Raw genomic sequence first — 12,786 nt, forward strand, 5'->3', positions numbered from 1 at the left:
CCCCTTTATCATTTTGGGGATGAGGGGAAGAGGAAAAAGGAGGTCGTGCTATTCTAAGCATAACCAGTTACACTCTTATCTTTTTTTGAGATGGGGCGACCAGAACTGAAGGAGAGTGAGGTAGGCTGGAGGAAGGGAGCCGTGGGAGGGGGTAAATTGCAAATTCCTATCCTCCCATGCCACACCCACCCATATGGAGTCTAGAGCAGAACCCACTGGCAGGGCTGGCAAGGGAAGCGGGGAATTTCTCTTTGAAAATAGCTTGCAGGCCCCATGGGTTTTTTCAAACAATTAATTGATGTCTTTCTTTGTCTCTGTTTGTTCTGTTACCCATTTTCCAAAAGGGCAGTCACTGGACAAAACAGCCCCCCGGGCAGACTTGCAAACTGACTGAAAAGAAGGACATGCGCTCACTCCTTGGGTCTGGCACCCAGGGCAGTTCCACTTTTTGTTCACTGCTTGTGACAGTTCTGTTTACTAGTACTATTACCATGAAAATATTTAAAATAAAATGGAAAGGACCAAAAAAGACAAATCTAGAAAAACGTAAACATAAAACTATATTTATAAATCACAAGAAATTAATGAAATGAATGAGGAGATAGGCTATTAGATGCTGACATCACAACAGAAAATGGAGAATCGCCATTGTTGGGAATGAGAGAGTAAGGTACTCTGACACAATATCTATGACATCATTTATTAATGTGACATCATGGTAAAATACGTTATTTACAGAAAGTTATTTACATATCACATGATTGCATAAGCCATCCAGCACCCTTCATGGCATCAGCCTTGTATCGAGGAGTCGTCAGGTCAGCAAAGGCGAGAAGGGGGTTTTCAGTGTCCAGCACTCTATACGTCTATAGAGGCAATATCTCCTACTCCCGCCGGACACTGGAAAGTCCTGCTCTTTTATACTGTGCCGTAAACAAGTGTGCGTGCGAGAGAGAAATGATTGATCACTATCCCCCCATGTTATGTGTCAACAGTTGCTACTGCCCACTCGGACTCATCCTGTCCCTGGCATATAGGCGGTTGATTATTCCTGACAGGGAGCCAGAAAGCTGAGCTGCACAACCTGTTTAACAAGAACATGTTTATCCTACACTCCACCCTTGATCAATCATTCTCCAATGCAGGCACCACTGCATACGAAGCCACTGTAGTGGTATATTTACTTTGACGTGCTATTTTATGCACTCAATAGGTAAAATAACATGTACACACTAGGCACAGGAGGCATACACACATTACAATAAGGATAGGATGAAAAATCCAATTCAGAGTCATTGTGGCAGTAGAGGAACGTCCGAAAAACACATCCCACCAAGAATGAGAGGTGTCTTTTATCAATTGTTGTTGTAAATGTAGTAGGCGTTCCTTGGCAAAATCTGCTCGAAGCAGGGCACCAGTTACAGCAATGTCCACATGTCTCAGGGTCTGTTTCAACGAATCTGAGGTATTTAATACCTTTTGCAGTTTAGTCAAATCCAACAATGGTGTCTTAAAGAATGATAAGTCCAACTTTACCCCCAATTGCGGGTCAGCGATGTCCATTGGTGGTAAATAATATTGTCGAGAACCAAAAGTAAACCAAGTAACATTATACAGGCATCCTGTAAACATCAAATTATATACACATACAGTTTCAGGGAATGGAATTATGAAATCAGTTACATTATCAGGTAATATTAGAAGGCTACAGTGTGCCAAAGGTTGCTGCAACGAGCAATCATCGGGTAATGTGGAATACATTAAAGGGCAAGCCAATCCCATTAGTGTAGGGGTACATATTGTATTGTCAATAGTGTGATTATTGGTGGTCCGTATCAAATTGTTAGTATGCAAAACTTGTATTAGCACACTTCCTCTTTCAGGAAGATAGACTGGGAAAGGAAGTGATGTAAATTTACATACAGTATCTGTTAATGTATTGGAAGCATTATAAAACGTGATTCGGCCTGTATACCAATTTGTGTTGCATATCGTATACTGTGGCTGTGGCAGCCAGCCTACAGGATATTGGTATGGTACATATGATTGGAACAATTCCTTCCAAATAGGAGAAATACTCATGTATAGTTTGGTTTGTATCATCTCTATCTGGTGTTGTATATACAAAGCTTGCATATGGGATTGTGTCCAATTAACAAATGCAGTCAGATTATGTCCCATTTCCCAAGTGGCATTCCACTCTTCTATAACCAAATCATAATTTAAATGCAAATACTTCTGCACATACTGTTGCATGTGTGCGGGGTCGGGAATCCAATTTGCAATAATGTTAGTGATGAGGCCTGTATCCCCTCCGGCCATGGCAATTCTGTTCGCTAATACCTCTGTGTTCATAGTATTTAATGCTCCCATTCCTGTACCCAATCCTCCCAATAGTGTATCATACCATGCTCGTTTATAACGTGTAAGTTTGGGTCGGTGGGGAAATGTTATGTTAAATTTCAACATATGTTTTGTAACATATGGTATAAAAGGAATGCATGTCTTGGGGAATCGGACCACCAGCTGGGAATGACTAGTAACTTCTTTTATAGGTGGCATCGTCCAAAAGTACCCAAAGCGGGCCCGATTTGTAATTACAGTAGCATTTTCACATACTAGCACCCAGTCACTAATACTAGTAAGTGTCATATTGAGTGATTGGATTGGGGTGGAATTGCATATCTTCTCCTTCCACATAGCTCGGGTATATTGTAAACAAGGAGCCGAATAGTTACGACACTGTATGGCAGTGTAACTGGCTATAGAAAACTGATCCCCGATGCGATACTTGACGAGTAATCTAGTGGTTTTGTCCTGAGTTGTCTTTGCTTTCACTACTTTTGCAGTTGTGGTGATGTTCCAAACCACACAAGCATCATATGCTTTACATGTGAAATCATCCTGCGTCCGAGAGGAGGTGCTGTTCTTCCACTTGATAGTCCCCCGTCCGGAGGTTACTTCTACAAGCTGATATAGGGTGTGCACCATACCATTGATGGCAAAGAGGTTGATCGCCATAAACGGGAGGTGCAAGCCAACCTGTAGCGAGAGAACACATCGTTAGTTATTCCCTTAGTTTACATCGGATACTGGGTACCTGTATCCAATGTTCATCTCCTTCTGGTAGTACAGTCAGTACTGCATCTTTGCCAACAGCTAAAATTTCACCTTTCCTAGGTTCTCTATGAGGTGTGAAGATCCATATTTTAGCTCCTGGATGTAGTTTACTTGGATTGGAGGTGCTTCCAAAGGCACCTTGTCCTCGGGGATTGAAATTGGGAATTCCCCATACCAATTGGTCTGTTACATAGGGAATAATAATCAATTGTACCATTTTGTTTTGGGCAGGAACGTAAATTTCTTTATTCGTCAAGTTGTGATACAGTACATATATGGGACCACGGTAGTCAGAATCAATGATTCCCCCCAATACAGTTATGCCTTGTTTTGCCCAACTAGATCGAATACACAGCCATCCGAAATGTTGCTTAGGGATGCTGCACCCAATCTGTAAATCATACAATAAAGATTCATGGGGAGGTATCACTATAGCGGTGGGATTGGTTACATCATATCCCGCAGCTTCATAACTATTTTGGCAGGGCAATTCGACATTTCCCGAAGCCTTAGCCCAGCAAATGATATTTCGGATCTGAGTAGAAGCGAGTTCCTGATTATATAACTTCTGGAAAGGAGTCTTTCCGTCCTTTTTTAAAGGTCTACTATTTAGCAGCTGTAGAGCTGTGGACAATACAGATTTCCACCCCTTCATGGTGGCAGATTTTGTAAGAGAGCGTAACATATTTTTTAATAACCCATTAATACACTCAATAAGGCCGGCAGCTTGTGGATAATATGGAATGTGAAAGATCCATTCAATGTAGTTGTCTCTAGCATATTGCTGCACTACGTTACCAGTAAAGTGAGTCCCTCTATCGCTCTGAACTTGTTTTGGTATTCCATAATACCGACTCATTTCATTTAAAAGTTTTAACGTAGCTTTCTGGTTAGCCTCTGGTGCAGGCACAGCCATCATGATTCCACTAAATGTATCTACTGCTGTACATAAATATACATCTCCTCCACATTTTTGTAAAGGGCCTATAAAATCTATTTGCCAAATAGTGGCAGGACTTAAACCATGATGGATATGCCCCTGCTCAATAGCTTGTGGTGACCTTGGATATGTCAACTGACAATATTCACATTGTATGAGTATGTTTTGAAAATCAGGGAGGGATCCTGGTATCCCTCTGGCTTGGGCCCACCTGTGAGTAGCTTCCGCCCCCAAGTGGCCACTTTTTTCGTGTGCCCATTTCCATAGCCCCTGCTTGTTTGTGGTCGTGACACTGGCTCGGATTTTTGCGTGTTTATCTGCAATGGAATTGTACAGATTAAAGAAACATCTTTCACATGTGCGTCTACATGGAACACTGTAACATGCTTTTTGTGACACTCAGCCCAGATTTTTTGCCAAATGTCAGCGCCCCATACCGGGCGGTGATGTATCTTCCATTGATCTTTATGCCATTTTGGCATCCACTGAGTCATTCCTTTCATGACTGCCCAACTGTCAGTATAAATGTGGCAATCCATTTCCCCTTTTTGTAAAGCCATCCATATGGCATAAAGTTCCGCAAACTGGCTAGATTTGCCTTTCCCTTCCTCCTGACTTACTTCGTTTGTATGGGGATTATACACTACAGCCTTCCATAATCGCTCGGTTCCCTTCATTCTAGCCGAACCGTCTGTAAACCAAGCATGTAACTGCTGTTCTTTGGGTAATTGGTCGAATGGTACCCCGGTAGTAACCAGAGAAGGAGGAATATCCAATGTTTCTATCTGTTCTTTTTCTTGATTAATAGGAATTTCCGCTACCTGTTCATGGAGCATGGAGTGCCCAGCCAAGCCTGATTTCGCCCTGTCCTGGATATACCATTTCCATTTTACAATGGAAGCTTCTTGCGCGTACCCTTTCCGATGGGTATGCGGGGTGCTGTGTACCCACTGCATAATTGGGATTAAAGGGCGCATAAGGATTTCATGGTTCTGTAACATGCCCAGTAACATGCTAGTAACTGCTTCTCAAAGGCTGAATACTGCCATGCAGCATCAGGTAATTTCCTGCTCCAAAACCCTAACGGTACTCGTTTACCGTCTTGTTTCTGCCACAGACTCCAGTCTGCATGACAAGATGAAAATGAAACTTGTAATTCTACTGGCCTCTCCCTGATAGGCCATAAGTCTAATGCTGTTTGGATAGCGACCTTAGCCTGATCAAAAGCATTTTGTTGTAATCGCCCCCATTCGAATTTTTTCTTTTTTCGAGTGACTTTATACAATGGGGACAATATTTGCCCCAAATGTGGAATGTGCTGTCGCCAGAATCCAAATAGTCCTATAAACTTCTGGGCTTCTTTTTGATTCCATGGCAGGGAAAACAACAATATCTTATCCTTTGCCTTTGGTAAGATTTCTCTTTTACCATTCGACCACTGTATCCCCAAAAATTTCACAGTGTTGCTAGGTCCTTGTATTTTATTCTTGTTAATTTTCCAACTTCTATTCTCCATATTTTCTACTACTTGTGCTAGAGCTATAGCTACTTGCTCTTCTGTATCCCCTTGTACTAATATATCATCAATGTAATGAGTTAATTGTATGTCTTTTGGACAATCATACCTTTCTAAATCTTCTGCCACCCTCTGGTGACATATGGTAGGGCTATGTAAGTATCCCTGAGGTAGTCTAGTGAAGGTATACTGTCGTCCTTCCCACGTGAAGGCAAATTGTTCTTGGTTTTCTTTACAGATAGGAATTGTGAAAAAAGCATTTGCTAAATCAATTACGGCGTACCACTTCCCCGAATGTTGCTGTATCTGCTCTACCAATGTTACAATATCGGGGACCACGGCAGTCAGAGGGTCCGTATTTTTGTTCAAAGCCCTGTAATCTACTGTCATTCTCCACGAACCATCTGATTTCTTCACTGGCCAGATGCTTTGCCCCATTTCGCCATTGTATTTCTACCCCAATATGGGGGCGATTATCCACGGTGACGGCAGCGATTTGGGGGTATGGCCTTTTTCCTATTGTGCCCAGGATAAGTCCGGATACAGTGAGTCTGGTACTATTGGCCTCCTGAGGTGGGGCGCTGGGTTGTATGGACTCAGACTCATTTATGAAGGGGTTTGTAGCATTTACCTCTTGCTCTTTTTTCTCTTGTAACAATTGGTTCATCTTTGTTAGTAACACTTTTCCCCAGTCTTCCTCCCTTTCCACATAAACTTTGTTTTGTTTACCCTTGCATTTTTGCAGATACAATTTATACATGTCTTTGGTTGGAATACCATCTATTTTCTCTTTAGCCACTCCAGCAGCTATCAATGCTGCAAACATATCTCTCCTTGACACCCGGGCGTCCGTATCTCGGTGTCGGAGATCCCTGTATCCCTTTCGAATACCTTCTCCTCTGTCACATACTTCACCTTTAAATGTGAAAGTCTTATCATTGCGCTCTTGTATCCCTAAATCTAGGACCTCTCTGATTGCCCGAATCAAATCTCCAATTTTCTTCCCAGCCGTATTTAATAGCAAGGTCAACATAATGGACCTGTGTGCCGGGATTACGGTACGCATAATCTCTGCCCGAGCCGTACCGGGCAGGGGTAGGTCCAGGAAATCTCCCTGCAGATTCCTCAGACACCATGTTTGCATGGTAATTTCTTTGATACGCTGTATGATATCATGCATATTATATAATGGTTTGTTACTAACGGGCCAATCTAATACAGTGCTATACCTTGTTTTAGTGGCAGCAGCAACTACTCGAAACAAGTCTGTCATGTCCCCTTGCCAAACTACTGTTCTGATAGCTGCCCTTACCTCGGGATCGGTAGAAATCATAGTGAATCTTTTAACATCTTTTTGATCAATCATAATATCTCCCGCCCCCGATTCATATAATCTCACTAGCCAGCAGTCAATAGGTTCTCCTGGTTTTTGCCCCATGCGATCCAATATCTCACTTACTTCTTGTTGGGTGAAGTCCTCCATTACTTGTGTACCCTCCTGTTCTATAGCTCTACCATCGCTGGTTTGCTTTAATTTATGCCTGACTATGGGACAGGCTTGCTCTACGGGGGGAGGGGGTATTACTGCCTCCTCCTCACTGTCCGTAGAGTCCCATATGTCCCCGTCCCATATCTCTGGATCCCAGTCATCTTTCATAATACATGCTCATATTTTAGAATGATTTACTCTTCCTCTTCGTTTTCTATATTTGTGTTGTGCTACCTGCACAGCGGCTCGTTCAGCCACCGTCTGATAACGTTCTGTCTTCTGTTTAAACGTCTCTAAGTGACACCTAAGCATAACATTATCTTTGAGGAGGTTGTCTATCTCTCACTCTAGTTCAACTAATTTCTCTTGCAACATGCTTTTTTGTTCATGACATTTCCTATATCCTGTTAATACTACCCATCCTTTCCGTCCCACTGTCCCCAATTCTTTTCCTTTTATTACGGGGACCTGTTGGAGTTGATTTACAATATCTAAAGGTTCTCCTCCTATATCCCAAGCCTCCGTGAGCCCTGTATTCGTAGCCCATTCTTGGGCCAACATTTTATACGGGGTTTTTTCCCATCCGGGAATTTTTAGATCCACCGGGCTTGGTGGTTCGGATGTCTCTTTTCCATTTTTCCTTTTAAATAGAGACATCCTGTTCAGTGACACCAAATGTTGGGAATGAGAGAGTAAGGTACTCTGACACAATATCTATGACATCATTTATTAATGTGACATCATGGTAAAATACATTATTTACAGAAAGTTATTTACATACCACATGATTGCATATGCCATCCAGCACCTTTCATGTCATCAGCCTTGTATCGAGGAGTCATCAGGTCAGCAAAGGCGAGAAGGGGGTTTTCAGTGTCCAGCACTCTATACGTCTATAGAGGCAATATCTCCTACTCCCGCCGGAACTGGAAAGTCCTGCTCTTTTATACTGTGCCGTAAACAAGTGTCCGTGCGAGAGAGAAATGATTGATCAGTATCCCCCCCATGTTATGTGTCAACAGTTGCTACTGCCCACTCGGACTCATCCTGTCCCTGGCATATAGGCGGTTGATCAGACCGCCTTATTCCTGACAGGGAGCCAGAAAGCTGAGCTGCACAACCTGTTTAACAAGAACATGTTTATCCTACAACCATATAGAAGTGAGCAAGAGTGTAACAGCACTGTATTGTGAACACAGCACAAGTGAAGTGCAAGGCTGCATTCTCACTGAAATGATAAAAGTCAAGGCAGACTAAACAACATTCTCTGTAGCTATGGCCTCTCTCTGCTGCACTGCAGAGGTTTAGGTGGGAGGTCTCAGAGAAGAGCAGTTCCCATAACAAGGAGTATGGTTCTGTACGTGCAAAATCTAAAACTTCATGACCAGCCGAAAAGTTCAGATCAAGAGTTGTTATTCCCACAAGTTCTTACACAATCCTGGAGGAAAAGGCAATTTAATAAAGCTAATTCTGAAATCAGCTCTGAAGGTATGAAAATGAAGCTCGTGCAGGGCCACCCGCTGGCTCACTGGCAGTGCCAGGCGCTGCTATGTGGAGGGACCAGGGCTATATTCCAAGCTTAGATCTTACGCTCCCCAGGTCTGCCGGGGCTGGGAATTTGGGCGGGGGAGTCATAGTCTTTGGTCAGATTCAGATCCCTGGTGTGTGGCCCCTGGCTCAGGACTGTTGCTGCAATGATCAAGAACAACAGTTAAGTTGCAGGGCGATATAAAATATGAGAGGGGAACACCTTGGGGAGTTACAACTGAAGGCTTATGGCCCTGGCTGTGCCTGAGCTGGAAACTCAAAGGAAGAGAAAGAAACTGCCAGGCCAGAAAAATAAACCCCTCCTGTAAATTAATGTAAGGGTTTTTTATCCAAGGCTTCATCTTATCTTACTCCTTTTGTGCTTGTGTTCCTCTTTATCTTACTGGAAATAAACAATTTAAAAGCAGCAGGGAACATCCTAAGTCAAATACTCCACACCCCTAGATGCCAGGGAAGAAAACAATTGACAATAATTATATGTTCTATTTGGTTAGTGAACCTGAATAGTGTTCTAATTATGTCTATTTCTAATTAATCTGTAGGGATCTTCATTTTCAGTTTTTATTTTATTTTCCTGTGAATTTCAATGTTAGAACAAAAAAAGAAATCACTGGAAAAATGACTTCCCCACTGATTTTTCTCCTGTGTGTTATAAGAAAGTCATTTTACACAGATTTTTTAAAAAATTTTTATTATCACAGTGAAATTTCCAGGAAAAATGAAATAAAAACTGAAAACAAAGATCACTATTAATATGTTACAAAGACTAGTCCAGTAATATATTAAGGCATACACTGTTAAGGGAGAAGCCTGGGAGAAGGGCGCTTAAATCAGGTTCTGGTCACTAGAAATTTGCTTCTAGAGAACTCCGAAAGGGTAATTCTTAGGGCCAGATTTTTGTACACAAGGGGGTGCACACTTGTGCACCTTGCACGTGCTGAGTCTTAGGGGATCCCCGATGGCTTTCCCCGTTCCCTCTGCCCCCCCCCCACCTTCTCCTCCCTTCCCCTATCTAACCCACCCCCCAGGCCTAACTAAAAGCCCCTCCTGACCTTTATCTTGAAAATTACTCCTGCCTCCGGGCAGGCATAACTTGCACGCCGGCCGGCTGCCAGCGCACCATCCCTTGGCATAGCGGCTGTGCCAGAGGCCTCGGTACCGCCCCCGGGCCAGCACCCCGCCCACAGCCCCGCCCCCGGAATGCCCCTTTTTGCAGGCCCCGGGACATACACACGTCCCGGGTCATACGCAGACAGGGGCAGATTTTCTCAGGTTTCGCGTGTAGCCTTTGAAAATCTGCCCCTTAATCTTTACATTTAGGGTTATGATGTGACGTTATGAGTAAAGTTTATGGAAGGGCTTGATATATTTCTTTAATAGTGTTATGAGGGAGAACCAAGAGGAGGAGTTTCCTTGGGAGTCAATACAAGGTAGTGTTAAGAGGGAAACTGGGACTTTGTGACGTCATTGTTGTTAGGAGGGAAGTGAGGGTAGGGGAATTTCTTTCTCCTTCTCTGCAGCCAACTGGCTAGTCAGTATCCAGCAAGGCCATGCCTCTGGGATAGCAAGACAAGAGTCCAAGCCACCAGGGACTTCGAATCAGCTCATTTACCTAGGAAGAGAAGAAGCTGAATGAGGATTGTGAGTATTGAATACTATCTCTTTAGTATGTATCGTTATAATTGGCGTGCCGAGGGTTGTCCCACAGACTGCCGCTCCTACCTCCAGGCTCGGTCCTGAGGCATACAACAGTGTGTCTCTAGCAAACCTGGCCAAGATGGCCACTCTTCAACGTGCCAGATGCCACTACTCCTGCACATCTCCTTAGGCATGCGTGTGACACAGTTTAATTTAAATAGCCCATGGTGGGAAAAGCCCCGTGGTGCCCCTGGATGACATTAGATGTTCTGGCTTATAAAAGGCCTTGCTAACCCTGCCTCGATGCCTTGGCAACAGGTCTGCCTGCCTCATAGTAGTGTGAGTTGCCTAAGCATCCTGTCTTCGGTTCATGTGCCTTCAGCATTCCTGTCTGTTCGTCAATGTCTTCATTCACCAGTTCCAGTGTCTTCGGTTCTTCAGTGTTTATTTATTTATTTTATATACCGTCAATCTAAACAGTGTACAATAAATCATAAATAGATAAGATGTACAAACAAAATAACATAATAAAAACTACTCAGTAAAAATATAAACAAAAAATACATTACATTCAACTTTATAAAATAAAACTATTAAATCAATAAAGTAAAAACAAGTAAAACAGTATAAAATAAAAATTAAAAAAGGAAGAACAGGCTAGCGAGGGACCCATCAAACGAGGCGATCAATTCTCTGCCAATATTTCATACGCATTTCTGAATAGTAATGTTTTCAGATTTTATTTTTAAACATTTTATGTCCCTTTGTAACCTTAGTTCATCTGGTAAAGAGTTCCATAATTTGGGACCTGTGACAGAGATAGCTCGTTCTCTTACTTCAGATAAATGTGCCGTTCTGATTGATGGCATTGACAAAAGTCCTTTATTAGCTGAGCGAAGGTTTCTTTGTGGTGTATGAAGATGCAACAATGCATTTAACCATTCAGTTTGTTTGTAATTTATGGATTTGAAAAGAATACACAGTGTTTTGTATTCAGTTCTTTGATTTGTGGGTAACCAGTGCAAATCTCGTCTCCACGTCTGCCCGCCTGTTGTGCTCCTCACTTTCCTGCCCTGCCTATCCATCCTGCCTCACCTTTGGACGGATACCCAGCATTTGACCTCAGTTTGCTTCTAGGACCTCCTTGAATGCTGCTGCCACTGACCTCTGCCTGACTCCTGGACTTATCTGAATTCTGCCTGCCATTAGTCCCAGCCTGTCTCAGGATATGCCTAGTCTCAGTCCACTTCGACCCTGCTACGTCAAATAATCTCCATTATCTGCAGAGGCCCCCTCCTAAGACCTGTCAACCACGGCACCCGAACCCAAGGGGAATGAGAGCTGGTAAAAGCAAAGCTCCAGTTGGCCTCTGCCTCACCCAAGTCCACCTGCTGATGGCGGGAACCTGCAAGGCTTCTCCTTACATCCTTGCACACTTTCAAAAAAGGCATCAAGACATGGCTGTTCAGGCAGGCCTACCCAGATGCTAATCAAACCTAGACCTCTACCCTCCGCCACTCAGAATTCGTCCACCTCCCTGTATTTATGCTCTATTTTTATGATGTAATCTTTGTAGCTGTACATGTCTATTATTAATATTGCTGCTGACTCAATGCTGTGTAAAACCTGTGAACTCTGAGGTAATAGGTGAAATTTTAAGATTGGTTTATCTCGAACTGCTGGAAACCCCAGACTGAAAAATAAGTTTTCTTGTTTGAAGATCCCTTTGAATGAGCACCTCCTTAAACTTAAGGTGTGAGTTTGAGAGAGCATCTGTCAGTCCATGGAAGAAGTCGAGGTGCAGTCAGAAGGTCACAGAGGGTGAAGATGCACCTTTTTATTAATTTCCTATCCAACATGAGAACTACAACCCATGTCTCTAGGATAGGTCCACTGCACCAACTGCATACTTTGAACCCACAGAGGCTCCAAACCAGCATCAGACACTTATTTTATGTGCCCCAAGATGAGGTATGTCTATGGGAATAATGCATACTATATAGGGCCCAACAATTGGCAGAACAGAGATACATTGGAGAAACACAGACACAGACTTTATGAGGTAATTAAAGAACATTGAGCAGATACCAGCTGACACTCTCCTGGTCACACTGCATGCAGAATCACTGCACAGCAACATTCCCCATGCAGATGGCATAACTACATGTCACAAACTACCAATACACATCAGAAACTATTACAAAATGACATCTAATTTTAAATCATGGATCTTTCTATGTGCACCTAGCTGGCATATCCCTACACACTCTATGACAACCTTTTTATAGCAGAACTAGAAGAGACATTTTTTAATGGATGCTAGATAGATGTTGATGGCATTAGATTAAAGAAGATGTTGATGGTTTAGATTAAAGAAGTAGAGGCTCTCAAATAATTTTTCAATTCTGGTAGCCATTGGCTGCCATTTTTTAATTATCTTAGAAGCAAAAACACCAAAGATTATTTGTGACCCCTGAGAAAGGTGGAGTCTGCTGAAAATAGGCCTGTGTTGGGCCTTTTTCAATCAGATATTAA

General features: G+C 42.8%; 1 protein-coding gene across 1 annotated transcript; it reads right to left on the reverse strand.

The window, feature by feature from the left end:
• Positions 1-668: 668 nt before the first annotated feature.
• On the reverse strand, positions 669-4,428 carry LOC115100436. Its single transcript, XM_029618909.1, has 2 exons — positions 4,272-4,428; positions 669-3,042 (listed from the first exon to the last, which is right to left on the reverse strand). The coding sequence occupies exons 1-2, from the start codon at positions 4,323-4,325 to the stop codon at positions 1,207-1,209; spliced, it is 1,890 nt and encodes a 629-aa protein (XP_029474769.1). The 5' UTR covers positions 4,326-4,428; the 3' UTR covers positions 669-1,206.
• Between the last annotated feature and the right edge of the window lie 8,358 nt (positions 4,429-12,786).

Source organism: Rhinatrema bivittatum, chromosome 10 (assembly GCF_901001135.1).
Source record: "Rhinatrema bivittatum chromosome 10, aRhiBiv1.1, whole genome shotgun sequence".
In the NCBI taxonomy this organism is placed as follows: domain Eukaryota; kingdom Metazoa; phylum Chordata; class Amphibia; order Gymnophiona; family Rhinatrematidae; genus Rhinatrema; species Rhinatrema bivittatum.

Excerpts from the sequence above, each read along its gene's own strand:
- LOC115100436 (XM_029618909.1), bottom strand. The coding sequence starts at position 4,325 with ATGGAAATGGGCACACGAAAAAAGTGGCCACTTGGGGGCGGAAGCTAC. Across the intron at positions 3,043-4,271 it reads GGGGCGGAAGCTACTCACAG|GTTGGCTTGCACCTCCCGTT; the intron begins GTGGGCCCAAGC and ends CTCTCGCTACAG.